The 26,719-nt window shown below is 44.0% G+C and overlaps 7 protein-coding genes across 7 annotated transcripts; 4 read left to right on the plus strand and 3 right to left on the minus strand.

Moving 5' to 3' along the window:
• The first annotated feature begins 1,593 nt into the window (after positions 1 to 1,593).
• On the plus strand, positions 1,594 to 8,004 carry LOC128710842 (neuropeptides capa receptor-like). The gene is made up of 7 exons (XM_053805696.1): positions 1,594 to 2,190; positions 6,453 to 6,595; positions 6,694 to 6,791; positions 6,907 to 7,025; positions 7,203 to 7,312; positions 7,391 to 7,473; positions 7,859 to 8,004. The coding sequence occupies exons 1-7, from the start codon at positions 1,594 to 1,596 to the stop codon at positions 8,002 to 8,004; spliced, it is 1,296 nt and encodes a 431-aa protein (XP_053661671.1).
• Positions 8,005 to 9,546: 1,542 nt separating this feature from the next.
• Positions 9,547 to 10,798, minus strand: LOC128713118 (pancreatic lipase-related protein 2-like). Its single transcript, XM_053807980.1, has 4 exons — positions 10,683 to 10,798; positions 10,010 to 10,587; positions 9,745 to 9,925; positions 9,547 to 9,631 (listed from the first exon to the last, which is right to left on the minus strand). The coding sequence occupies exons 1-4, from the start codon at positions 10,796 to 10,798 to the stop codon at positions 9,547 to 9,549; spliced, it is 960 nt and encodes a 319-aa protein (XP_053663955.1).
• Positions 10,799 to 12,497: 1,699 nt separating this feature from the next.
• On the plus strand, positions 12,498 to 13,424 carry LOC128715280 (angiopoietin-related protein 6-like). The gene is made up of 2 exons (XM_053810162.1): positions 12,498 to 13,228; positions 13,292 to 13,424. Exons 1-2 carry the CDS (start codon positions 12,498 to 12,500, stop codon positions 13,422 to 13,424), a joined length of 864 nt encoding a protein of 287 aa, XP_053666137.1.
• Positions 13,425 to 13,822: 398 nt separating this feature from the next.
• LOC128713119 (ficolin-2-like) lies at positions 13,823 to 14,785 on the minus strand. The gene is made up of 2 exons (XM_053807981.1): positions 14,028 to 14,785; positions 13,823 to 13,952 (listed from the first exon to the last, which is right to left on the minus strand). Exons 1-2 carry the CDS (start codon positions 14,783 to 14,785, stop codon positions 13,823 to 13,825), a joined length of 888 nt encoding a protein of 295 aa, XP_053663956.1.
• A 4,001-nt stretch (positions 14,786 to 18,786) lies between these two features.
• LOC128714998 (angiopoietin-1-like) lies at positions 18,787 to 20,313 on the minus strand. The gene is made up of 3 exons (XM_053809880.1): positions 19,679 to 20,313; positions 18,996 to 19,610; positions 18,787 to 18,922 (listed from the first exon to the last, which is right to left on the minus strand). The coding sequence occupies exons 1-3, from the start codon at positions 20,311 to 20,313 to the stop codon at positions 18,787 to 18,789; spliced, it is 1,386 nt and encodes a 461-aa protein (XP_053665855.1).
• A 1,606-nt stretch (positions 20,314 to 21,919) lies between these two features.
• On the plus strand, positions 21,920 to 23,455 carry LOC128713120 (fibrinogen-like protein 1). The gene is made up of 3 exons (XM_053807982.1): positions 21,920 to 22,293; positions 22,375 to 23,001; positions 23,095 to 23,455. Exons 1-3 carry the CDS (start codon positions 21,920 to 21,922, stop codon positions 23,453 to 23,455), a joined length of 1,362 nt encoding a protein of 453 aa, XP_053663957.1.
• A 1,331-nt stretch (positions 23,456 to 24,786) lies between these two features.
• LOC128714735 (techylectin-5B-like) lies at positions 24,787 to 26,557 on the plus strand. The gene is made up of 3 exons (XM_053809616.1): positions 24,787 to 25,160; positions 25,243 to 25,869; positions 25,951 to 26,557. Exons 1-3 carry the CDS (start codon positions 24,787 to 24,789, stop codon positions 26,555 to 26,557), a joined length of 1,608 nt encoding a protein of 535 aa, XP_053665591.1.
• Positions 26,558 to 26,719: the final 162 nt, after the last annotated feature.

Here is a 26,719-nt window from a genome sequence, read left to right on the forward strand (position 1 = left end):
AAATTTCATAACTTATCCGAGGTTGGATGTTAGTCAAGCTGAAGCAGAACGTGTCGAGGTCTGGTCTGGAATTGTTCAAGCTTTCTAGTGTTTTCCTATAAATTCCTTCACGTGCTGTCCGCGAGCTCACATTCAAACACGCCGGTGAAAAGAAATGGATAAAAACTTCCAACCCAAAATTTATGCTTTTTGACTGCACTTCAATAGATGATAAGATTGAGTTTGGTCCATGGTTTCGTTGTGTAAGTGGCTGGAAACAAAAAAAAAACACCCCCAACGCCAACGGTTTTTAAACGGCACACAGTCGCCGAAAGCATTCGTTTTTTTTTTCGGGGGGCAAACGTGTTTTCCCCAACTAGCAACTCGCGCTGCTTATTGAAAATTCTTTGTTTCGTACATATTTCGCTAAAAAAGGTTATTTCATGTGGAAATGCTCGTTATTACGAAACATTTGTCTCTTTACGAACGTGATTACACGGCCAGGAACTTAAAGGATGATGTGCGGAAAGCAAACAAAAAACACAACATGAATACCTACAATCTCCTTGCAATCCATTCCGGGTGCGCATTAGCACGTTCGGAAATCATCACGAATGGTATCTTTGTATCAAAACATAGCTGAATGGCAAGCATTTTGGTCTGGAATTTGTCATATTCATACAATTGAGGCAATAATGTTGCTGGTTACACCACTTTGTTCGCTATGACGAAAGCGTACGCTGAGGCAGAGACAGCCAAAAAGCACATCTTTCCCGCAAACGGATGCTTTTCCTTCCGAACGGCTAAGCAGCACTGCATTCAGCTTCCTACAATTCCGAGTTTGGAGATGGATTCGCATTCACTAGCCATGAATGAGCGCTGAAAAGCGCATGTAGCGCTGATGAATCAGTACGCAATTCCGGGAGTAGGGATACATGTTGATTATGCGCAACAAATTGTCCCGAGTTCATGACGATATAATTTGGATAACGCACTTCGAGGTGAGTTTGAATTTTTTTTGTCTTTTTATACAAGAAAAATTAAGAAACATGAAACAAATAATGAACAATATTCTTCTCTAAGTAGTTGAAATAGTCTGTTAAAATATGACTTTTTTACTACAATTCTGAGGTGATCAAAATATAGAACTCGTCGACCAATGTGATACGGATGAATTGGTAGAGAAATCTTGTGGTAGGGATACACGTTTTGACCATGCGCACTTCGTACCTACAATTCTCACATCCCAACCGCCTACTGTGTTCATCTCGATACCGATAACGATACGGAAAAATCGAACCGTAGCCGAACCGTTCATTTAACACATTCCGGTCCGATGGTGCGCTTCAGTTGCTGCTAACCCGGTCTCGAATTTGGCAGCAAACACGCGCTTTCGAGTGGCCATGTGATCATGCTAAATGGTAGTGGAAGTGGAACTGATCATCATCGCGAACACACGAAACCGGTACGATCGGGCTGGTAGGTGCAGTGTCGCCAGTGTGTAGTGCAGTCCCGGGGCGTGCCATCTCCGGTAATGCCGTGCGTGTGTGTGTGTGTGTTTGAACAGGACGATCAGTGAGTGAGTGAGTGACGAATTGGGCCACCCGGAGGGCCATGCTTAACGGTAGTACCATCCATCCCCCGATGGCGGACGCCCGGGTCGGCATGGACGGGGCGGACGGGGGAGCCGCCCTTAACCTAACCGAGACGGAGGTGGTGATGGAACTGATTGGAAATTTTCTCAACTTCTACTACATGCCGCTGCTGGTGGTGGTGGGCAGCATCGGGAACATTCTGTCGGTGCTGGTGTTCTTCAACACGAAGCTGAAGAAGCTGTCGTCGTCGTACTATCTGGCCGCGCTCGGGATCAGCGACACGTGCTATCTCGTCGGGCTGTTCGTCACCTGGTTGAGCTTCTTTCAGGTGCACATCTACACGCGCGAACCGTACTGCCAGCTGTTCACGTACACGAGCGGTGTCAGCAGCTTCCTGTCCGTCTGGTACGTAGTGGCCTTCACGTTCGAGCGCTTCATCGTCGTGCGGTACCCGCTCAAGCGGCAGAGCTGGTGTACGGTGCGGCGGGCGAAAACTATCATCGCCTGCCTGACGATGGTGGGCAGTGTGCACAGCGTACCGTACATCTTCTACGCCGGCACGCAGTACTCCGAGCGCAGCAACGTCACCATCTGCGATATGCGAAAGGAGTACACGGTACGTAGCGTTGCCATAGCAACATTCGGCCCAACCCCGACCACCTGCAACGTTCATTTCTTTTTGGGGTGGAATATTGGAAAAAAAATTGCAATCTAACACTACTACCCCCGATCTACACGTGGTGTAACAAATGGCTGACAACTGTTCCATCTGCTGGCAGCAGTGATTTTGGTATCTATACACGCCTAAACTCTTTCTTATGCTTTATACGAATTTACCAAGCAAAAAGAGAGGACATTAAGCTGTTGAATAAACATTAAGCTGTTTTTGCTTCTGGGAAGAGCTTAGCGGCGCAAATTGTACCCGTCCCCACGGGCGTTGAAAACTCTCTGCCTCGTTTGCAAGTGGACGTACATTTTTCCAGCCGTCTAACGAAAGCTCCCACCCATTGGATCAGTCATCGGATTAACAAGCGTGTCCGAAAGCGTCGACAGAGCGGCCGGACCGGTAGTGATGCGATTGTCCCAGGGTTCCCGGGGCGATTGATTTCGATATCCATTTATCCGGCCCTACTGCACCGCACTATGGCACTACAACTCCGTAGTACAGATGGCACCTCGGGAGGGTAAAGTGAATGCTTCCATGTACTCATCTCGGGCGTCGGAGCTCAAACTGGTAATAGAATTAAATTTCAATTGAAGCACGATCGGTGCTGGTGGGTTTGTTGCCTACCGTGAAATTAACCCACGTTTGTTGTGGGGGTGTCAGTTGGGTATTAAAGAAAAACAATAACATCGTCTACTACTGTTAATTGCTGCCGATTGATATCCAGCGTAGCATCAACGAGTTGCTCTGGTTGCGAACATTGTACTGAACGAATAAAGGGAAGCGTCTGCTTTTTTTTGTTTTGGTGCAAATCCATAAAACCCTTTCAAGTGGATCACACAATTTTAACTAAAATCACAATTTAAATTGTTTTTCATATGTTTGTGAAGTTAAGTTAAGTGTGTTGGTAGCGACGCCGGTCTTCACAAGAACGGACCGGACCAAAATCCCATCCGGACCAATCCCCCGTACGCAGGACTTACTATCCGGCTAAGGGTAAATAAAGCCAAAGAAAGGCAGAAAAGGCAACCCTAGACCTCTTGAGGTTCTTGTGCCGATAAAGATAAAAAAGAAGTCAAGTTATAATCAATTTGTTTAAAATGCACATATATACGATGTGATTTATGCGGGCAAGTGTTTATTTCGCAGCCAGCGGGCAACAAATGCTTACCTTGAAGTATATTATTATTTTAATCATCACCGGGACCCGGGTGGGAAAGCTTATTTTTCTGTGCCACTAACGAGCAAAACAAAAAAATATATACAGACACACAGACCCCCCTTAGGGGGGCCACCATATTAGATCATGTCGCGAGCGTCGCCGAATGCCGCTTGCCCGGCCAAACTTCACACCGCGGTCTGATCTGTGAATATGAAACGCAAACAGCACATCCGCACACTGGCCGAACTTTCCGACCGTGGGCAATGCTTTGTACTGAAATAAATTCTGCATTTACGGAGCTGCTGCTAGCTGCTAGTTTTCGGATTTTTGTAAGCTGCTTATTTTAACCCGGCGGGGTGTGCTTTTTTCGGTGACATACGACCTTAGCACATTGAACGGAGCAACGCAAAGGTTAAAATGCATTGGTTTAGGTGTTGGATTTTGTTGTTGTTGTTGTTGTTGTTATTGTTGCAATAATCAGCTAAAGCTCAATTCACAACAATATGCTCTTTATTTTGTTATGGTCTAAGTGCATAAAAGGTGCCTATTTTTAATTCAAATTTTTGTAAACTTATTGCTTCACTGCTCGCCATTGATGGCAATGTAGATGGAAATTTGCCACCAGATGTCTTCATTTACCGCAGCTCGATAGACTTGTGAAAACAATATGTAGTTTAGTTGATTATTTTCATTCTACCACCGCTATCGTCCAGGAAACGCACGAAAAACTTCGTTGAAAATACTTCGTACTAAAAGGAAAACATGTTCCACAAACACAAAACCACTAACACTTATTTTAATGAAAACATCACACAGCTGTCTGTTTTCGTATCTGGCGGTTGGCAAACAGATTGCAATCTCCAAAAATTCCAGATTCTACAGCTCGAAAACAAAACCAAAAAATACCGACACGACTCACTGTACATAAAATTCGCACCGGAAAAAGATCTAATCCAACGCACGAAAGTTGTCAAAAATAAGCGGCCTGTGTTTGGGTGTTATTTTAAAACCCCTTTTTTTGTGCGTGCAACATTCCCACGTGCAACAACGGACCAAACCCGAAATGAAAGTTGGAGAACAAAAAAAAAACCACTGTAGATAATTGAGCTGATGGAAAAACATTTTATGCTGGATGTGAAAATGGAAAAAAAGGAAATCAAGTATAAAAACACATTATTTTTTTTTTTTACTCTCCGACACTCGTTGGGCATCGACATAAGTACCGCACGTGGAATCGTGCAAACACTCGATGACCCGATGGTACGAAGTCAAGAAACGAAGACACAAACTTGATTTACAGCGCTGGATTTCCTGTAGAACGTGTCGGAAAACTGATTATAATTGGATAATCTTCGGATTGGCACTGTTTGTGTGTGTGTGTGTGTGTGTGTGTGTGTGTGTGTGTGTGTGTGTGTCGGCATGGTCATGGCACTTGAATCGGAAGCAACAGTGCGTAGGATGAAACCGTCGCTTCATTTCTTCGATATTGGAAAGTGGAAAATATGAGTGGTTTATCAACGGAACGGAAACCACTTAGGACGGCAAAGAGGATTTTCATTCTTGCCGTAGCGTGGCAACTCCCAAACTTCGCGCAAACCGATCGGTCCAATTTGCTACAAGTGCAACATTGCCAAACCCTATACATTGGATGATGTGGAATTAAAAACGATGAATAATTCATTGCTGCCGGGTGGTAGAACTGTTGGGCAAGCCTGACGCACTCAAATGTTTGGGATGTTTTGGTCATTGACGATCGAGGAACTTCAAGGAAGTAAGTCGGACTGCGAAAATTCCCTGCCCATTTTCCCTGTTACGTTCTATTTCCATCGAAACATTTGTGAGTAAGATGATGGTACAATATGGACTGTAAAATATACCACAGGAATAATTTATAACCCAGTAATTTAATGTGTTCTTTACCGACTATGCATTAATTATTGATAGAATAGATAAGTAGAGCTTGACAACTACAAGCTGACAGGATTGGGCCTAGTCTATAGGCTTAGTTTTTCCTGTGGATTGAATGTCTTCTGGACTGATCCCCCAAAGATCCCGAGATAAGAATTTATGATTCGGATGTATATGGTAAAATTGAGCCTTGGAGAGTTACGAATATAACTTACCTTAAAGATTCATTACGATTCAAGCCATTGCATCTTTGAAGACCGTTCACACAGACAGAGCATACACTGTAGCTTACCTTGTACCTATTTACCCAAGGCTTTGACCATGACAGAGCCGGACAAGGAAGCATGGTATTAGTAGACGATAGCTCCGGAATACTACCTTATTTGTGAAATTAGAGGCGGAGTTTAGCAGTCGAGAAGCATTTTGTACACTATGGGATCTGTAAACTTCTTCGAAAAAACAGATAATTACATGAAGATATGAAATGCAACAGACTTCACACGGTGATAGTTTTTAGTAATTTTTTGGTACACAATTCTTGGACCGCACTGCCCTTTTCTTTCACGTGCGGCAGATACTAAGAACTATCTTTGAAGTTGTATGAGAGTAAGGCGTGTAGAGAAGGAAATAGACAGAAATAGAACTAGATGTCTAGCTGTGAGATCCCGGTGTAGTCGGCACGCGTCCGTCAGTCCGGAGACAAGCCTGCCGAAGATTAAAGTGCAACCGTGCGTGAAATAGCAGCCATAATTCGGGTTTCCTGGAAGCAAACTGGTGGCTGAAACATTCCCATATGATTTGTTTCACTGTGAAGGAGCCAAGAAATGGGAGATGTAGGCGTTGATGCGTAAAAAAAAAAAAAGAACTACGCATAGTACGCATGGCTACAAAGCTTTTGACTAACATCTGGTAACAGCCACAAATTAGTCAAAACTCTTAAAAAACAATATTATTACTAAACAACAGATGGTTTTTTATATTATTTGGCTCTAATTATAGTCACTCCACAATAGATCAACTGAACTGGAGGTCTAATTATAGTATTAAATGTCAAAAAATCTAATTAGGTTTAGTTTCAGTAGACGTTTTAGTAAACGTACATGTCCGCTTCACATGTCCATATATATTTTGCATTTTTTTTCAGTCACAAATGGAAATTTTCAACTACATCGATACGGTGATAGTGTTTGTCGTCCCGTTCACCATCATCGTCGTCCTGAACTCCGTCACCAGCTTCACCGTGTGGCGTTTCGCTGGCTTGCGCCGTAACATGACCCTGCCCAAAAGGTAATGCATGTGGTCACATCCACGCTGGTGCACGTACCCGGTACACGACAGCCCCGTTTTAACATGGTACATTCGTGATTTGTGTCTCTCCGCCGTAGAAAACCATCGAATTTAGAAATACGAAGGCAGCTAAGCTTCCAGTACTTTTCGACTCATCCCAACGGGCGGAATGGCATTTTGAGGCGATCCAGCATGAGTATGGAATGATGTTCCGGACCAAATGGGGTTTATTTTTTCTATAACCACCCACGATTCATTAAAGTGCTCCATATTTTTTTCTTTTCTTTTCTTCCTTCGTGCCCGGAATGCAGGAGAAAACCGGATGCTGCACTCCCAGATGAAGGTCACCAAAATGCTACTCATCGTGTCCTCGGTGTTTGTGTGTCTCAATCTGCCGAGCTACGTCATGCGCGTTCGTGCATTCGTCGAGGTGAGCCAGTTGATGGATAACAACTTAGAATAAGACATTGAAGGGAAGCTCTGCTGCTGGCGGTTCTTCGCTAGCGAGATATATGCTCACTCAACCGTACCACCGGTGACAGATATTAATTGAGCGCAAGAAAACATCTCACACCCGGCGGTTCTGTTCTTCGCTTCCGCTTTTCAGACGGGCCATTCGTATCTTACCGTGCTGGTGCAGTACTATTGCTACTTGTTCTTCATCACCAACTTCGGCATCAACTTCATACTGTACTGTATCAGTGGACAGAACTTTAGGTAGGCAACGGACAGTGACGACTATTCCCATACAGCTTCAACAAATAGCTTATGATACCCCCCGATATTTCCCCACAGGAAGGCTGTGATAGAAATGTTCCGACGGCATCGAAAGGGTCGAGTAAATCAGGACCCGATCAGCGGTTGCGGTACTCAATCAGGTATTATGTAGCAAAGGGTACGCATTTACATTACGCCGTAACGCACCTTGCTTGTTGTTCGATGTATGCATGGTTTGAACCCATTGGAAAACCGATGTGCGTGTGGAAGAACTACAAGCGCCGTTTGCCATGCAGCTAACTACACTGTGTGCACCGCTCAGTGTTACCTAACTGCTGCTGTTCACCTGTTGCATTTGAACGCTTCCCCATCGACAGCTAGCTGCATGCGATGCAAACACACGTGCCGAACACACACACGATAACTCATTGATGCTTGAATAAAATAAAATTTGAGAAAATCAGCAGTTCGACGATAAGCTTACGAGGAAAAAGCAACCATATATATCATAGCGGTAATGTTGCGCTTTATTCACTACAATTGCAGAACTTTTGCGCGCATACGGCAACCTAGCACTGAGACGCACCAGCACCCCGATGCTGTCTACCACGACCACCACCACCACAAACCGCACGGCGGAAACAGTGCTGTGGAAGGATTACGCGGACCCACCGGTTATGAACCTTCCCTGATGCTAGGCTGTATGAAGCACCACCCACATTCCTGGAATAGGGCGGAAGGAGTTGCCAGCAGTTGTGTAATGGACGCTCGGTTTCCAACGGAACTTGTACTTGCAAGGCGTACAAGTTTTTTTTTAGAGAAGTGTTTTTTTCTTTTACTACCAAACTAAAACAGTTCATCGAGATGCAATCATTAAACGAAGTGTGTGTTGCTGTACTGATGGTGTTGCTGTTCCCATGCACAGGTATCCATCTATTTAAACCTGCCTGGGATCAATCGGAATTGGATGGGGATGAGACCCGTTCGTTGATTGTGCCTCTCTGTGTGTGTGTGCCCCATAATTGGTCCATACTTAATGAAATGGGATTGGGCTACATTTGCAATGATCAGGTGGATACTGTCTCGCTTTATGTGTGAAAATGGTTTAGAATGGAATAAAAAAAAACAGAGTGTATACGACATCCAGTGGTTTTGGTTTTTTCTCTTGATTGCTTGCTAAGAACCCATGAAAAAATGGTCCGAAATAACGAATGCTTGCTCAGCCTCCATTGGCATGGAACGGGTACGGGTACGGACAGTTTTACATCTCACCGGTAATGGTATTACCGCATTACACTCGAGAGACATGAGCGCGTCACCGTAACCCGGAGTGAGCACACATTCCTAGAACGGCATCTTTTTTACCAGATTTGCTTTTAAGATGAGTCGGAAAATTGTTGTTCTCATGGTAATATAAATGGGTGCTTTTGCTTGCCGGTTTGAGCTTCCGTGCGTACTTCTGCATGCTCACTTTATGGGATAAGCGTGTACGAGACCAACGGGAGCGTGAGTGTAATGGTACGGACAAATTGTAAGACAATTGGATCAAAGGAACCGGTGGTGTACTTGTTCGTCTACGCTGCTTTTCCATCTACATAAACAAAGTAAATCGTATACTTTAAAGCCCGCGACTAAATAAGTCGTTTCTTCATTATCTTCAGCTTCAAGTATTATATTTACTCTTTAGTAACGTAAATAGCTGTAACTGTTTGCATAACCTTCCACGGAGCTTCCCCAAGCTCCGAATAATTTAATTATAAAAATAATGTGTTCATATCTTGAATTTGTTTGTTTCATGTATAAATGGTTCCCAATTTGCAGTCTCGTTTGTTCAGCATACAGACGAACCATTTCTATTCGCCATCCCGGAATTCATCATTTATTGACAGCTGAAAGCTTCGGGGGTAAACTGTCCATACCTACAAGCGGAGGGACTTGGTGATGATACTGCACAAACTCTACTCGGCCACGGGAAGATTCATCGCTAGCATCAATTTAGTCTATTATGGCTTGTTAAGTCTTTGAAAATAACCTGACATGCTGTATAATGCTTCCATTAGCAACGCTGGATAAGCACCAGTCGGTTTTGGGGATGGGAAGTTAATGTGCTCCTCTTATTACAGACACAATCCAGCGACCCACCTGTCAACCTTCGGGCGGGTGTCTGGTTGCATGTTTTGCAGACGACGTCAATCGCACGGAACAGCGTCCCGCGTGCACGTGGCTGTACCGTCTTAGATGCTGGAACCGCTCGCTGTGCTATTGCCAAGCCCGAACGGAGCCTCACTCGATGTTCGCGTGAAAAATGTTCCCCGAACACTGCAAGGTAGAGTACACACTGTAGTGCGATAAAATAGTGCCTACCTGCTGCTGCTGCTTTTTTTTCGCATGGATGCGGGAGTTTTATTTGGCCACCCAGGTCCATCACTAACCTATGCTCGAGTGCCTCACCCATCGGTACACACTCGCGCAAGGATGTTTCCCGGCCGTCCGGCAGGCAGTGCGCGTCCATTCTCGAAATCTCCTCCCGGCTGCAGGCGCAGGCAATAAAGTTGCTCGGCTGCGGAATTGATTCCGCAAAGAATTCGGTCGCACGGCAATGGCTGCAGGTATCTGTGAAGCGAACCCGAACGTTAACCACAAGCCCGATACTCTGCACACTGTGCGAGCGTGTGCGCGTTGTCCGGGATACTGTACGTAGTGTGACGAAGTCGAGTATTTCACAGCCCGGTTGTGGTGCATGGCCACCGTTGGGGAAAAAATCCGCATGTCCACGGACAATGTCCTCGCCCAGCAATAGCGCATCGGTGTGGATCACATCCACGAACTGTGCCGTGTCGGGTCCGATGGCGTCTTTGGATTCGAGCTCAAACAGTGGTGCTGCCGGATCGAGGGCCGTTACACGCGATAACTTCCCACCAAAGTAACGCCCAACGTTGCCCGCTATATGCGCCCCAAGACTGTGGCCGATAATGTGCACCTGGCTGTGGTCGATACCTACCCGCTCGATGAACCGTAGCAGAATCTTACCGATACGGTTCGCCACCGGCAGGGCTTGTTCACGAGCCTTTGGATATAAGAGGTAGGCAACTTGCGACCAATCGGCTACCAGCAGGTTGTGAACGTCCTGCACCAAGTATGCCGTCCGGATGGGAAGGATCGAGATGTGGTTACGATCCGCAATCCAACCATGGATCAGCACCTTCAGCTGTCTCCGTAGGTCGATTTGTGGTGGTGGTTCGAACGATTCCACGTCCTGCTCATGCTTCAACCATCTAAAAAACCAGGCGGCAAAAAGAAAAACCACCACATTAGCCATCGGAAACGGCTTCAGAACGGCGAGTGCCATCCTCAAGAAGGTACTTCCCACGGTGAAAAGAAATAAAGTTTAACTTCACTCAGCTCTTTGGCGTAATTCGAAACCGCCGACGTATCGATGGCATGGGCAAATAGCAACACAAAAACGCTTCCGACCAGAGCCCCCATTTGCTTTGCTTCCGTACGGTGGTACAGTCACGACGACACTAACACTCGACACTCGGTGCTCAGCATCAGCAAAGCGGCAATCGAATGAAATCAAATTGAATGCTCTTCGTGCTAGTAAATGTCGGCAATTTCTACATTGATAACGTAGTTTATTAATCCGACAAATTGACCGACAACTAAACACTCATTGCTCATTACAATGCATGCGGTATGACGTTTGAGGTCGCGCGATAGATTGCACATTTGATGGCTGTTGATAGTGTTGTGGGTGAAATTCGTCACATTCGATACGTACACGGTGGTGTAATGAATGCAACAGTGCAATGTTGACAAATTCAGTTCAGTTTAATTGTATAATGTTTGCAGTTTTGTGTATAATATGTTAATTGATTTTCATTGACAATAATCGTGTGCAAAGATTTCGGTCGATGATAAAATATTCGATTCTAATAGCCGGTTTAACTTTTTTGCAATCAGACACTGCTTCATTCTGCTGCCAAGAATCGCGTAGCACTAATGAGTTCAAGCAATGTGCTTGTAAAATTGTAACCAATGGGAACAATGGTAAATTTTTGTACAACGAATACGATCGGATGTCGATTGAGTGATGTTCTCTTTGATGTAGCGATATTGTTTGCCTTAGAAAAAATGGATACGTTTTGAATTATTATAGATAATTGAATGCAACAAAGTTTGGTTGAATCCTATATTAAACCTTTCATGACATCCGATCGGGTGTCCAGATCCTTAGTATTTGGGATGCAGTAGTTAGTAGTTAGTATATGGTTTAGCTTTTCGTGGCCTGGAGGATTTATTTATTTATTATTATATTTTATTTATTTAGTTATTGGTATATCAGTAGCAAATTAATACACAGTAATAAACGAATAATAAATCAAAACTTAAATTACGCAGAAAAAGACTTAAATTTACGCCATGTTTCGCAATAGAAATACTATTTCAAATAGCATCAACATGCAAGCAACAAAATAGTTTTCAGCAAAACGCGCTCCTGGCCGGAAACTAGCACGAGCAAGCAGTATGAATGTTCGGTATTGTGTTGCATCTAATTATGATGAATGCAGATATGCATGCAGCAAACTAACGCACAGCATTAATATTCTCGCGAGTTTCCACGAATTTTTCATCGCAAAGTTGCTGCGGTTCGTTCATGAACGGTGAGTGAAATTGAGTGAAATTTTATCATTTTAGTGTGCAAATATTGTTTCATTAACTTTTTATCATTTTATTAACTCATTTCAGACAGCCACTCGTATCGTTTCCGTTGCGTTTAGCTTCCACAACTTATGTGGTACAGTATTTCTGATTAGGACAGCATCCTTTATTTACTTTGACTCTAGCATTGTGATAGAATGATTTCGGGGTTCTGTAAATAATTTAACTTACAAATGTTTTTTTTTTGCTCTTTTACAACGCCTGCTCTAGTTGACGATATCTAGCACTTTGATCGATTCATCTCATGGTCTTACGGATGCTGCCAGTGTTACCATTCGAGTGATCTAGTTAGCGAATTTTTGTATGTTGTTATTGGAACATTCAAATTGTTCAAACACCTGCCATATGTGGTGCGACCGAATTTTGCTAGCCGCGCACACATACATCAAGAAGGAATTTTCCCCATTCTCAGATCTGTTGGGAACCGTACCGGTCGAGTTAGTTGATCGAGCGGTTTTGCACCATGATGACGTTGATCGTATCACTGCTACTCGTGGCCCTTTGCACCCAGCTCGGCGAGGGTTCTTTCTCGTTGCTGAGCGCACCGCGACAAACTTGCGCCGGCTATGCGGGTATCGCGGACGCGATTGCCGCCCTCACCAAATCGATTGCCAACCAGACACCGGCCCAAGATCCTTTGGTGAGTGTGCAACTAAACCTTCAGCAGCTGTTGCGGCTGGTCACGGTTTATCAGTCCTGCGACGACGTAACCGGACCGTCGGGATTGTACCGCATCCAGGACGGTAACGACGTGCCCACGCACTACTACTGCGAGACGGAACTGTTCGGTGGCGGTTGGACTATGATACAGCACCGTACGAACGGTCGCACGAATTTCACCCGCAGCTTCAATGAATATCGCGATGGGTTCGGACATCCCGATCAGGAGTTTTGGATTGGCTTGACTCGCCTCAATCGGATAACGACACCGACCCAGTACGAGCTAGCGATCCTGATGGAAGGCTTCGACAGTACCACGACTACGGTTCGGTACTCAAGCTTCAAAGTGGCAGCCGAAACGGACAACTTTCGCTTAACAACGCTGAGCGGATTCAGCGGCACTGTCGCGAACTCAATGAGCACCTCAGTGGGGAAGACATTCTCCACGTTCGATCGTGATACGGATTCGGCGCCCACGGTAAACTGTGCGAGAGTGTGGAAAGGAGGATGGTGGTTTAGTGACTGCGGGGACAGGTTCGTATGGTGGTTGGCGTGGATACGGTGGGGCAGCTTTTAAACGTTTGTCGACCATTTCAGCAATCTGAACGGATGTTACAGTGGTGCAACGCCTACTACCAATCCCAGAACGTCCATGGTGTGGGTAGGCTTCAAGGGGGCTTCACAATCGCTCAAGACGTCCATAATGCTTATACGCAAGAAAAGAGCCTAAATGACGCGACCTAACGATAGCAATAAAAGGTGGCACATTTTTGACAAACAACAAGCGGGAATCGCACGAGAGTCTTTGTTGGTAGAGATTGGAAGAATACTAAATGTGTTAATGCTATCATTTCAAGTATCTCAAGATAGATTTGCAACATTTCTATGTCTAAAAGTTGTCGTTAAGCTCTTGTATAGGTGTTGTCTCCTTACGCAAGGACTGACTAGCGCCAGCAGCGGGTAAATAAAGTCTAAAAATATACCAGAAATGACAGGCCTAGATCTCTTCGGGTTGTTGAGCTGTTAAAGAGGAAGATAGAAGTTGTTGAGCTTACCACTATTTGTTTTTAAAGGTAACGTCGTTTTGCTTTCTACCATTCACTTTTATTGCAAATAAATCACTCCAGACTACGCTAATATCCGACGAATCATCATTCGTACGATTTTAAGCGAGTAGCCCTGTTCTCGGAAGGTTTTCCATGTTATACCTTTCCCGTACAAGGTGGTTGATCCGTTTAGGTACTGTCCATTCAGATTGCTGTGCAAAGCAGGAAAGATACAGCATGAAACATAAGTCAGTACCATGGTAACGGTCGGCAATCAGTGTACTAACCTGTCATGGCAATCAGAGTACCACCACGCACCAGTACTCTGCTGGGCACAGTTCAGTGCGAATATGTCATTATCCTTGTCTTTTGTAGAGAACGCCATGTTTAGCTGTCGTCGCAACGAATCTCCCGCGGTGCCAGTGTACGTGCCGAGCACATTCAACCGGTACATCTCCGCCTCGTCACCGATCTGAAACTTGCTGTACCTCGCCACAACCTTCGCACCATCAAAGTCCTCCAGAATGATGGCGAGCTCGTGGGGCATGAGGTTGGTTGCCCGGTACAAATTGTTGAGACCCCACCAAAACTCTCCACTTTTCACATCGCCGAAACCGTTCTGATAATCGCTCCACGGCAGAAAAAAGTCGGTCAGCCCGTTGAAGCGCCGTTGAAACACTAGCCAACCGCCACCATCGTAGTCCATGTCGCAGTACGCATTCTGCTGAGCGCGGAATTCGCCCCTGAGCTGGTACAGCCCGGACGGTGAGCCGGCAGGCAAATCGGAACATGTTTTGTAGCTGCCCGGTGCTATCCCTGCCGTTTCCTTCACCTTACTCGTGATTTGACTTATCAGCGCGTTCAAATCATCTGGCTTGATGAAGTTGGACGGTATCGTGCCTAACCCTTTGATGGCCGCTTTGAGCAAGTCAAGATTTGAGAATGCAGGTTCCGAATCGAAACACAGCGACTGGGGAAAGTCGCACGTTGCGGTCAGACCGCCTCGGATCGCGCACACCAGTAGCAACGCAACGGTGAACCACATTCTCGAGCGGCTCGTGAGAATGTACTGAACGTTTCGTGGCTGTATTATGAAAAGTTTGCAGAATAGCTGGGTCGTACGCTGTTTGCGCAGCTGAAGTAGCTAGAAAGCGTTGTTAGCATTGCCATAACCTAATACAGTGCGCAAAGTAGAACATAATGTTTCGCAAAATTTTGTATACGTACCGAGGACTACAATATTGGTTTCGCCAATTTATCGACCACAACGTTCATCAACGACTGGTCGTGTTCCTTAGCAAATGTTAAATGATTTTCTAATGTTATCTTTTTGTCTTGACATAAACTAACACAATTAACCTAAAAAATGGTGGAAAATTAACTACACTAAACAGGAAAGTGCAGTTTAAATGTTGCTTTCGGCGAATTGCGTCGTTTTTCCAACAAAAAAAATAAAACTTCAAATTTTACATTAATTCCGATTTTTTTTACGCAGCGACCGTTACAGAATTTAATTTTGCCTGTATGAGTGTGCGTGTAACAATTTGTAAGCTGTGAAACGTGTCTCAGATAGCTTGTGAAATATTGCCATATTCTGTTCGAAATATTGAAATATTGCATACGCACAGGCGTATAGTCCATGCGATGAAAAGTGATTCATTTGTGAAATGAAATATTTCAAAGCAAACGCTGTATTTCAAGCAGCTACATTTAAAATGACCGTTGACACTAAAACTACCAGATCAATCCTGTTCATTGTTCTTCCATTCACACTGGTGTTTGTGTTTAAATCAATTCTATCGTACCGTTACGTTTACATCTGTATTTGGTAACTCCAAATACTTTTTTAAAAAATAAGTAAAGTGCAATAAAGTTTGAAATTGTTCATCATGTTTTCAGAAATGGAGGATGCTCTTTTTATATGGTGGGTATTATAGTCACAAACGATACGTTCCGAAGGAAGCTCCAATAAAAACCAGCAGTGGTGAGGAATTTTCTGAACAAAATCAAAACCATCCACGGCTCGTTCCATGTTGCTTGCCAACTTGCCAACAAAGTACCAAATTGTAATACAGACATAACAGAACCAGAGAAACAGACATAGTCCAATGTAATTTTAGTGTTGAAAGCTTTTTTTTAAAATAATTTTCTATTCCAGCAGTAAAACAAACTCAAGAAGTTTAAGGCCTGCAGTTTCTTGCTTGCTTTGACTTTATTTACTCATAGCCGGATTGTCAATCCCGCGTACGGGGGAATGGTCCGAATGGGATTTTGGACCGCTCCTGTCGTGTTAAGACCGTTGGCGCAATAAACACTCCATCGGACTTGTAACTTTCTTGTATAATAATATTACGAATATAGTAATATTAAATGCGCGCTTCAAATTAAAACGAATATCAGTGTTCATGGATTAGATGTCCATTATTATAAAGATATAGGTAGATTCAATGTAGATTTGAACCTAGAATGTACGTGTTGGTGAGATAGGTATAACCAATTCTACTTTTAGAATTGATAATTACTAATTGAATTTTGCCCAACATTCGCACAACTCTGATCCAGAAAAAGTTCAAAAATCGTTTAAATATATCTTATATACTAGACACTGCAAGATGTCCAATCATTTCATATCCATGCAATGCCTTCAAACATTCATTAAAAAAAACATGAAGTAAAGGAATTTGATCGTAGCCAAGCGTGGTTTATGTTCGCATGTCGCAAACAAAGCAACCAAGGATCGTAGGTTTGTTCATGGCGATGCCAATAGCGATCTGAAATCCATCATTAAGCAATTAATCAAACTGTCATTAGCAGGAGGTCTCCTTTGAATCACAATCAACTTGAAAAAGGACATCAATGGTCATGCTGTAAACAGGCACAAAAGGAAGAAAAATGATGTTTAAAACCATTCTACCTATTATTGTACTGACAGTTTCACAATTGGTTGGAAAATAACTTTTAATGCTTACGACGAATTCAGAAATATCAATATGTGTGGCATCGGAAACTGATGCTTGTTTTACGTGCTGTAAAATACATAAACCTGTTTTATCCTTCTGACCCACTGGCATTGTCCCACATTGTCAAAGTATGAAATCAAACAGTATTTTTATACCATTTGACTATATCTGGTTCTGCATTTTACCTTTGCCGTTCTTAGTTCAATAAATGCTGAAAGAAATAACTCGTTTCTAAAAGCAGTCAAATAAAAAGATACATTTTTGTATAAACTCAATTAAATTTGAAAGATTTAGTATAATGTTTGATTTATTGCATTTAATTATACTTGCCCATTTTTCTTTCGGTTTGCACATTCTTTGCATGGAGCAGATAAATGTAGCGTATTTTATATATTCCCTTGAAATCAACAAATTTCCAAACTAAATTGTTTCAGTGCAAAGCTCAAGGAATAAAAAGAATCCTACGGGACAGCTATCAGTCAAAACCATTTTCTGTGTGCGCGCCGAACCGTGGGGCACAATATGTAAAGTGGATATTGCTTTGCTGGATTAAAATATTTTAAATAATAATAACAAAAAAAAACAAACAAGGGCAACGCTCACTTTCGGTCACATAGTGTACGACATTTCGCCTCGATTGGCCTGTCAACCATCATCCGCCGGCTTGTGTGCGGGAGGTGATTTGTCACTGTACTTGCTCCCGTAAGGTGAATGAAAAAGTAAATCAAACCGAAGAACATCGCGCAGTCCCGATCGCGGTCGCATACAGGAGAAGCAACAACAGCATCATCATCGTTGGCTCATACATCATGATTAATTTCAACCGAAGTATCTTTCGTTTCCATGTTTCGTACTTTGTTGTCGACTGGTACGCGATTATCTACCGGTGCTGGTTGCCCACTGCATTGACATTGATCATCTTCCACACGTTCCGCAGCATCCGTAGCATCGCAGAGATCCGTACGAAGAAATACAGATCACAAAGTGATCCTGTCTCCCCTCAATTCGGAAGCTACCTGTCTCATCATTATCGAGCATCAAAGCTCATCTTGCCTTGCAAAGGCAGAACATAAACAAGCAACATGCACAGAGCTGCTCAGAATACGGTCGACAAACGATTGCTCAATTCCTCTTGCGCCTAAACCGGTGCTTATTGAATTGCCGCAGCCACTTGTGCTCGGCGACGGAAACGCGTCCCGTCAAAAACAAATATATCATTCTCGGTGCCGGAACAATCGCGTAGCAACTGGTGGAGTGTGCGCAAGAAGATTATGCTTTGGTTCGCTTCGTCATTGGTTGCGCCGGTAGTTGGTGCCGGTCAGATGGGGAACGATCGACTTATGTGGTTTTATGAATGAACTATCTCGATATTCTCCGGTGGGAATAGCTGGAAGGCGAGTCTGGACGGCCGTATAATGTTCTTTGAAGCAGTACAACAATCCCATTGAAAAGGGAAACAACATGAAAAGCGTGTTGTCCGTGGACCGATCTGTTCGGTCGACAAATTGGGCGAAATAAATCACACCAATGTCAAAGTTACCTATTTACCGGATAGGATCAGATAGGATACCGAATAGAACACTTGTTTTACAGAGTTTAGCGTACTTAGGTAGAGCCTACGCTGTTCTATGATTTTAAAGTAAAAGGTTCAAAATAATAACAATTCCCTTGTTTATCTCTTACTGGAAATTGTATACTTCAAGATTCTCTACAGCATTTTGTTTAACTACGTGTGTCATATTATGAAATGTAACTTACGGCATGATTCAGTTTCGTTTTTGATACCCTTATCCACACTAACCACTATGAATCTTAAACAACTTCCAGAATCAGCTGCCAGATGACATGTGACTGATTGAAGCTGATGTTTGTGACATATCGCTGGTAGCCATCTGAGAATGTGGGTTCCCCATTCCGCTATTCATTTCGTCCCGTTAAGCTGAATCCCAAAACCAGTTTCTTGTCGTTTAACGAGCGAAGTCAAAACTCATATCGTATTTGTCCAAAAAACGCCTCAAACTTTATTGAACGATTTGTGTTTGCTTGTTATTGTATTATAGCTAAAACAGAGTCAAGTTGGCAGCGCTCAGTAGCCGGAACTTTCCCTTCGTCGGAGCATCATTCGGGTCTTCTTCAAACTGTAGTTATATCCACGGAACGTATACCAGTAGACACCGGTCTTCTCCAGTGTGCCTCCGTTCAAGTACAGACCGTTGAGATTGCTGTGGCAGAAATAAGTTGCATATGAGTTACAATGGTAATGCAAGCTTCATTTGAAGCTGACACCGTACGTACCTGTCACCGCACGATTTGTACCACCAGGCACCGTGTGTGGTGGCGGCGCAGTTCTGATCGAACTTGTCATTGTCGTAGTCGTAGGTCGAGAACCGCATTCCCTCAGCTTCGAACGAATTGCCGGCAGTGCCAGCGAAGCCCCTCAGCTTAGTGATCTTATACTGATCGTTCTCATCCGAAATGGCGAACTGCTCGTACTTGGCGTAGGTCATATTCTTCTCAAAGTCCTCCAGCACGATCAGCAGCTCAGCTGCGCCGCCCTTGGTGAACTGGTAGATACGGTCCAATCCCAGCCAGTACTCGCCAGCCTCGTTGTTTCCGAAACCGTACTTGTACTCCCTCCACGGACGGTAGAAGTCAACGCTACCATCGAAACGGTTCTGGATCACCATATAACGACCGCCGTAGTCCAGCACGCAGACCACCTTGACCGGTTTGTAGAAGTTCGCCTTAATCCAGTAGCTGCCAGTTTTCTTGATGTTGGGGTCCTCACAGGAAGAGTAGATTTTGTCATCACCTCGATTGTCTTTGCGTGGATAGCTGCACTTCAAACCGAACAGTGCCTCGGTCAGGTAGGTTCGGTCTGGAATGTTTTGCTGGAACTGCGTCAATTCCCTGGCAAAGGTAATGGGAGCGATAAAACGAATGCGAATCTAGCACATTGACCCAACAACAATACTTACTCGACGTCGGATTTAATGATGGTAAGGTTCTGACGCACGATGTTCAGCTGGTTGTCGACTGCGTTAGCGATCAGCTGCGTCTGGGACGACACAAACGCTACCTTCTCCGTATCCTTGTGGATGCTGGCAACATCTATCTGGATGCTGTCAGCCTTGATCTCCAGATCCAGCAACGATTTGATGATCTTCTCGTCAAGGTCATCGATCTGTTCGATGATATCCTTACAGTTGCACTTCGGCGGGGGCTTCGGCTTGGGGAAATCGTAATCCGATGTTGGACGGGGTGGCGGGCGTGTCGGGTATGAGCCCCCATAGCCACCACCGTAACCTCCTCCGTAACCGCCTTCACCTTCATAACCGCCTTCGCCTCCATAGCCACCACCGCCGTAGCCAATCTTCGATGGGGCATAGTTTGATGGGCGATAGCCCTGTTCCCCAGAGTCGCCACCATGCTGACCGTGCACTACATTGTAGTAACTGTAGCCGCGCACATCGTCATCATCGTCGGCCGGCTTGTCATCACTAGCCTTAATCTCTTCGATGACCTCCTCCGGGATCTTGTCTTCCTTGTCCTCGGTTGTGGCGGCACTAGCTAGCGCCAGCGCTAGCGTTAGAACTAGGAAGAACGCTCTCATGCTGCTCTGCGTCTCTACAAAACAAGACTTCAGACGATACTGATGCCGTCTGTTCGGCTGCCAGTTCAATTTATAGCAAATCTCGCCGGTTCATTGTCCCTTTCGGTGATCAGTCGGTACCGTTATTTGCAAAACATCTTCCCAGCACACCACCACCAACACACGTACCACCACATAGTTGGTTGGTTTATCGAAACTCTGCGTAGCTAACCACAGCTGATAATTTATTACGATATTCACATCCCGGGTGGAAAGGCAAGCAGAAGAAAGCACACGCTAGCCATTTTCCTTGGCCAAATTCATTGCCGAATACCGTAGAACCTGCAGCGGACGCTATCCGCGATACCCAAGTCCATCCGTTTATGTCTTCCAATGTCCCACGATCTGACCCAAGAATTGGGCGTCCGGCGCGTTCATTAGCGCACCACTACCCAAACGATCCCGCTGAGGGAAGGGCTGAGGGAAGGGACCGAAATTGGGCCATTTCTTTCAAAATATGCAAATGTCCCCTATGATGACGCCAATTTTGGCTAGCGAAAGAACTGGTTCTAGAGGAGATCGCATGCAGCGATCAAATCGATAGAAACGTTGTAAAAAAAAACTTGTTTTTTGCGTTCATTTCGCTCGGTGTTTGATTTCGATCGCCCTCAAATCGATTCTCATGTAGAATATAAACAACAGCATTGTGTCAGAATATCCCCAATGGTAGTAGAAATCGGTCCATCTGGAATTTCGCACTGGGTTAAACAATGCTGATCTTAAACATCTAAAACAGTTAGTGTCTTATGAGAGCATCTGCAGAAAGGCAGGGGCTATAATGCCACTTTTTTGTATATCCTAATTTCGTTGTGCTAAGAAAAGTAGAAATTCGACGCGGTCAGTGACATCCAGATAAATTGGAACGCTGGACGCAATGACTTGAGACATGTAAGGCAAGATATCAGTCCTTTTTCGTTTAAGACTACAAGCTCTGTCAGGCTGCTGGATGTTAAGAAATCGAGTATTGGAACTAACAGTACATCTTCTCGTAGATCACCAATGCTACAGTTTGAACAATAAAAAGGAAGTGACTTAAGGGCAACTTTTTTGCAGATTTGCTGTAACATACCTACATATTAGGGAAAATGACGATTATATGCTAAGCATAAATATGTGCAGTTGTTAGGTTGTCCACATTAAATCTTAATATATATGTTTGAGACTTCCTACACAACGTATTGATCAATCCAAATCTAATGGTCAGGAATATTTGTTAAGTTGATATCAGAAATAGCTGACCGCTACCATCGACATAAAATTTGTTTAAAATTTTAGTTTCCAAAAATATTCGCCCAAGTATTTGTATCGGTCGCAAAACTGTGACATACGAAAGGAGAAGATGAAACAATAATGATCAGAAAAGAAAAAAAAAACTGGAAAGAATCGCAAATTAGGCAACTCCCATTCCGTTTCCCATTCGTTCCACAGATGATCTTCTAACCCTCTCATCATATAACGGGATCACATCCCAGTCCCCCGTTGACCGTCGGTTGAGCACTTCGGAAGAGTATTTAAGGCAGCGAGTTAGCTATTCGAGCGTCAGTGCACACAAGGAAGCGTTAGCAAGATGAAGTTGATCGTGGTTGTTTTAGCGGTTGGCTGCATGGCGAGCCTGAGCCTCGCCAACACCAGTGGCATCGCGCCAAAATACGTAAAACCAGAAGTGCCATCCCAACCAGCATCGCAAGGCGGTAATGATATCGATAAATGTGGATGCCACGAGATCGTAGGCAAGCTTAGGAAGGTCGAATCGAACCTGTTGAAGCTTATTTTGAACCTACGTAACAAGTATGGCGCCGTGTATAGCGAGCTGCTCGACATGAAGAAACACGTGAAGAGTGTGTCCTGGTACGTTGGTCAATCGGCGGAAACTGGCCAAATCATCAACGAACAGCTGTTGGGCGCTTCGATCTCGCTGGCACAAATCATGCATACGATCAGGTAGGAACAAACGATCTTTCTGATATCCATTAACACTTGTTACATTTAAATTTTGCATGTTTCCTTTCCTGTCTTATACAGAGATCTTACCATCAACCAGCAGAAGTTGGTAACAAAGACCTTCCTCACCGAATCAATTCTGGCGCTTGATAAACGTCATGAGGAGTACATCCGTCCAGCACCGGAGGGCGATATCGTCTACACGTCTTGCGATGATCCGCGCATCACTCAAACTGGCACATACTTGGTGCAGGATGCATTCGCAGAGCCTACTAAACTGATTTGCGTGCTCGAATTCCTACCGGGCGCATACACCGTGATCCAGAACCGCCAGGAAGGATCGACCGATTTCTATCGCGGCTACAGCGACTACAGATCTGGCTTCGGAGAGTTCGATGGCGGTGATTACTGGTTGGGTCTGGACCGCATCAACAACATCACTGCTTCCGGTGACTACGAGTTAATGATCCTGCTGGAGGACTTCGAGAAGAATGTGACCTACGCTCACTACGACAATTTCGCCGTCGGATCAGGCAATGACTTTTATCCAATCACCAAGCTGGACGGATACAGTGGTACTGCTGGGGATTCCCTTCGTTCGTTGGTAGGTGTACTGTTCAGTGCTTACGATCTCGATTTGGACAACAGCGAAGGCAACTGTGCAGCAACGAACCGTGGTGCTTTTTGGTACACTGATTGCGGTGGAAGGTAAATAATCATCTCTATCCGAATGTTGTTATTCGGTACCGTACCCGTTATAATGTTTCCGATTTTCACGCGTACGCTTTTCATTTGTTGTAGCAATTTGAACGGCATCTACCTGAAGGGTCTGTCTGGTAGTACCACCGGTATGTTCTGGGAGACTTTCCGCGGAGCATACTACAGTCTGAAGAAGAGCCGTATTATGGTCAAACGCAAGCAAATGCCAATTACTACACCAACTACACCTGTTACGCCAACCACAAGCGGTGAATCTACCTCGATGTCTTCCGAAAGTACTTCAGAAACTAGCCCTGGCGTATCGGTAACAACTGAAGCGGGAGCAAGCACATCGTCAACTTCCGAAATGGCGGCTACCGATTCAACTACCGCATCCACCACCGCCGACTCGATGAGTACTTCAGCCACTCAACCAACACCAGCTAGAAAACGCCGGGTCTGAAGATGAGTGAAAATTCTTGTGCAGTTGACTACGATGCATTTTAAGTTTAACGGAAAGCAATAAAAAATGATTTTTACAATCTTAATTTACTTATTCCGCACAAAACCTCTTTGATGGTGAAATCCGTTTGTCCGATTTTTATTATATTTCTTTTTTAAAACTATAGCATTTGTGATATTAAATAAGTAACAGCAGAAATAACAACCTACCTTAAGCACTAGTATTATAACAAGCGCTCTTGTTTGGTAACAAGTCTAATTGAGTAGGTTTGGTCTGTTTCACGCGAAAAGTAATATTATTTATGGAACAACATATTTCTAATCCGTTCAAATTGTGTTTGAAATGGCCTAAACCAAGTTGGTGAGATATTTAATGGACGTGTAAGTACAAAATTATGATGCTTGACTCAAAAGGATGTCCGAGAGGTGCTATGCAGTTCACCTAGCGCTTAAAATTGTTCAATAATCAAATAATCAGATATTCGAAACCAATGATTTAATTTTACAAACAATTGCAATTTGTGTAAAGATTTTCCCCGTTCTGCTATGACTACTTGTTGGGCGCCCTAATAAATATGGTTGGTCGGGAACAGAAACAGAGACTGAAATGTGAAACTACAAGATTTGAATCCGAACGATAGAAGAGATGTTAAAATAATAGTATCGTGTAGAAATAAACAAAACACTAAGAGTAGTTTGTAAATAACTGCCCATAACTTTCCAACGTATTTTGAGTGTCTAACAGCAAGCTCAAAAAATCAAATAAAAAAATAAAAAAAAAAGTAAATATGAACCTATATTATATAGAGCTTCTGATAGTTAAATAAGTTATCCACACATAAATTTCGAAAACATATTACACTAATTAAATTGTGACTTAAAGACTTTGTGAGATTTCTAATAATTTACACATTAGATGCATGATAATACGATCAGCGGCATAATTGAAATCTTATAGATAATAACGTGTCGAAGGATTGCTAAAGATAGATTAATTCATGCCTCAATATACACGATGGTTATTGCAATTAAAAAATATTATGGTGGACCAACCTAAATCCAATATCAGTGACAATAAAAGTCCGGTCGTATCTCATAATTCCAAAGGTATAAAAAAACATACGAAAGGAAAGAAAGAGATATCAAAACAAGAATGGAAGAATCGCAAATTAGGCAACTCCTATTCCATTTCCCACCTATTCGTCCCACAGTTAAACCCGTTCATCTTCTAACGGGATCACATCTCAATGTAGTGTTGACCAGTTTAGAAAAGTATTTAAGGCAGCGATTTGACTATCCGAGCGTCAGTGCACACACGAAAGAGTTAACAAGATGAAGTGGATCGTGCTTGTTTTTGTGGTCGGTTGCATGCTGAGTTTTGTCTCTGCCAACTCTAACAACTTCACGCCTAAGGTCGTGAAACCAATAGCTAGATTCAACAATCCTACCCAAGACGGCAGTGATAATAATTTGTGTGGCTGCCTAGAGATCGTAGCCAGGATTAAGAAGGTCGAAGAAAATTTGTTGAAGCTTATTCAGAAGCTGCGCAACAAACACAGTTCCCTTTACAGTGAACTACTCGACATGAAGAAACACATGAGAAGTGTGTCCTGGTACGTTGGTCAAACGTCGGAGGCTAGTCACCGCTTCAACGAACAGCTGTTGGGCGATTCGATCTCGCTGGCACAAATCATGCATGCGATCAGGTAGGAAGTAAAGCTCGTACCGGGGTTTGTAAACCTTCGCTAATAAATAGGGTTGTATATTTATCTTTCCTGTCTCATACAGAGATCTTACTATCAATCAGCAGAATTCGGTAACAAAGACCTTCCTCACCGAATCATTTCTGGCTTTGGAAAAGCGTCATGGAGATTCCAAAGGTCCGACATCTGTGGTCGATATCGTCTACGCATCTTGTGACGATTCGCGCATCACACAAACTGGCACATACTTGGTGCAGGATGCATTCGGTGAACCTACTAAAGTGATTTGCGTGCTCGAATTCCTACCGGGCGCATACACCGTGATCCAGAACCGCCATGAAGGATCGACCGATTTCTATCGCGGCTATAGCGACTACAGATCTGGCTTCGGAGAGTTCGATGGCGGTGATTACTGGTTGGGTCTGGACCGCATCAACAACATCACTGCTTCCGGTGACTACGAGTTAATGATCCTGCTGGAGGACTTCGAGAAGAATGTGACCTACGCTCACTACGACAATTTCGCCGTCGGATCAGGCAATGACTTTTATCCAATCACCAAGCTGGACGGATACAGTGGTACTGCTGGAGATTCCCTTCGTTCGTTGGTAGGTGTACTGTTCAGTGCTTACGATCTCGATGTGGATTACAGCGAAGGTAACTGTGCCGTATCGAACCGTGGTGCTTGGTGGTACACTGATTGCGGTGAAAGGTAAATGATCAACCGAATGTTGTTATTTTAAAGTGTTCCTCGACCTGACCTCGTTTGGTATATTTCCGCAATTCTTTACAGCAATTTGAACGGTTTCTACCTGAAGGGTCTGTCTAGTAGTACCACCGGTATGTTCTGGGAGACTTTCCGCGGAGCAAACTACAGTCTGAAAAGCAGCCGTATGATGATCAAACGCAAGGAAATGGTATCCACTACAGACGCTTCGACAGCGATGTCTACCGAGAGTACTTCTATGACAACTGGCGAAACTACCTCTATAACGAGCATGGGTGGAAAGCCATTGGAGACCACGTCAGCTACAGTTACTGAAAGTTCCTCTACAGACGCTTCGCCAACCATATCTTCCGAAAGTACCGCTAGTACAACCACATCTGGCGAAGCTACCTCTACAACTGCAGTGGCTGAAAGTGCATCTACAACTTCAGGAAATGCTGCTTCATCAGCCATGGCTTCGGAGTCTCAAATGTTAGATATCACTGGCTCCTCCGGTGTTTCCGTAGGTAATGTCGCCACGGATATGGTCAATTGCAACTATAATTGCACGATATACTTGAGGGGAGAGTTTATAAAGGTTTCCGAATTACCACCCGAGCTCATAAATCTAGACTGTAATGTTCCAAAGCCAGGCATTCCTTGCTGTACGAAGCATTGCTTGCCGAAAAATTAGTCCCGCTTCAAAAATTTCGACTAGCCCGAGTTTCTAATGCGCTGAACTGAGTACTTGCATCTAGTATCACACGTATTATGTGTGCCACATCTAACCTTGCATTTATGAGAAACAGTCCTACACAATGTGCTAAGTTGAGGAAAAAAAATGCTAATACTTACG

The sequence above is a fragment of the Anopheles marshallii genome, chromosome 3, assembly GCF_943734725.1.
Source record: "Anopheles marshallii chromosome 3, idAnoMarsDA_429_01, whole genome shotgun sequence".
Classification (NCBI taxonomy): domain Eukaryota; kingdom Metazoa; phylum Arthropoda; class Insecta; order Diptera; family Culicidae; genus Anopheles; species Anopheles marshallii.

What these genes read in the sequence shown, in the direction of transcription:
- LOC128713120 (XM_053807982.1), top strand. Translation starts at nt 21,920, where the DNA reads ATGAAGTTGATCGTGGTTGTTTTAGCGGTTGGCTGCATGGCGAGCCTG. An exon ending in CAAATCATGCATACGATCAG is followed by an intron (nt 22,294 to 22,374) that starts GTAGGAACAAAC and finishes TGTCTTATACAG; the next exon opens with AGATCTTACCATCAACCAGC. An exon ending in TACACTGATTGCGGTGGAAG is followed by an intron (nt 23,002 to 23,094) that starts GTAAATAATCAT and finishes CATTTGTTGTAG; the next exon opens with CAATTTGAACGGCATCTACC.
- LOC128714735 (XM_053809616.1), top strand. Translation starts at nt 24,787, where the DNA reads ATGAAGTGGATCGTGCTTGTTTTTGTGGTCGGTTGCATGCTGAGTTTT. An exon ending in CAAATCATGCATGCGATCAG is followed by an intron (nt 25,161 to 25,242) that starts GTAGGAAGTAAA and finishes TGTCTCATACAG; the next exon opens with AGATCTTACTATCAATCAGC. An exon ending in TACACTGATTGCGGTGAAAG is followed by an intron (nt 25,870 to 25,950) that starts GTAAATGATCAA and finishes AATTCTTTACAG; the next exon opens with CAATTTGAACGGTTTCTACC.
- LOC128715280 (XM_053810162.1), top strand. Translation starts at nt 12,498, where the DNA reads ATGATGACGTTGATCGTATCACTGCTACTCGTGGCCCTTTGCACCCAG. An exon ending in TTTAGTGACTGCGGGGACAG is followed by an intron (nt 13,229 to 13,291) that starts GTTCGTATGGTG and finishes CGACCATTTCAG; the next exon opens with CAATCTGAACGGATGTTACA.
- LOC128713119 (XM_053807981.1), bottom strand. Translation starts at nt 14,785, where the DNA reads ATGTGGTTCACCGTTGCGTTGCTACTGGTGTGCGCGATCCGAGGCGGT. An exon ending in TACTCTGATTGCCATGACAG is followed by an intron (nt 13,953 to 14,027) that starts GTTAGTACACTG and finishes TGCTTTGCACAG; the next exon opens with CAATCTGAATGGACAGTACC.
- LOC128710842 (XM_053805696.1), top strand. Translation starts at nt 1,594, where the DNA reads ATGCTTAACGGTAGTACCATCCATCCCCCGATGGCGGACGCCCGGGTC. An exon ending in ATATGCGAAAGGAGTACACG is followed by an intron (nt 2,191 to 6,452) that starts GTACGTAGCGTT and finishes ATTTTTTTTCAG; the next exon opens with TCACAAATGGAAATTTTCAA. An exon ending in GCGTTCGTGCATTCGTCGAG is followed by an intron (nt 7,026 to 7,202) that starts GTGAGCCAGTTG and finishes TCCGCTTTTCAG; the next exon opens with ACGGGCCATTCGTATCTTAC.
- LOC128714998 (XM_053809880.1), bottom strand. Translation starts at nt 20,313, where the DNA reads ATGAGAGCGTTCTTCCTAGTTCTAACGCTAGCGCTGGCGCTAGCTAGT. An exon ending in ATCATTAAATCCGACGTCGA is followed by an intron (nt 19,611 to 19,678) that starts GTAAGTATTGTT and finishes TACCTTTGCCAG; the next exon opens with GGAATTGACGCAGTTCCAGC. An exon ending in TACAAATCGTGCGGTGACAG is followed by an intron (nt 18,923 to 18,995) that starts GTACGTACGGTG and finishes TTTCTGCCACAG; the next exon opens with CAATCTCAACGGTCTGTACT.
- LOC128713118 (XM_053807980.1), bottom strand. Translation starts at nt 10,798, where the DNA reads ATGGGGGCTCTGGTCGGAAGCGTTTTTGTGTTGCTATTTGCCCATGCC. An exon ending in AAACTTTATTTCTTTTCACC is followed by an intron (nt 10,588 to 10,682) that starts GTGGGAAGTACC and finishes CTGGTTTTTTAG; the next exon opens with ATGGTTGAAGCATGAGCAGG. An exon ending in GGTGAGGCACTCGAGCATAG is followed by an intron (nt 9,632 to 9,744) that starts GTTAGTGATGGA and finishes TCTACCTTGCAG; the next exon opens with TGTTCGGGGAACATTTTTCA.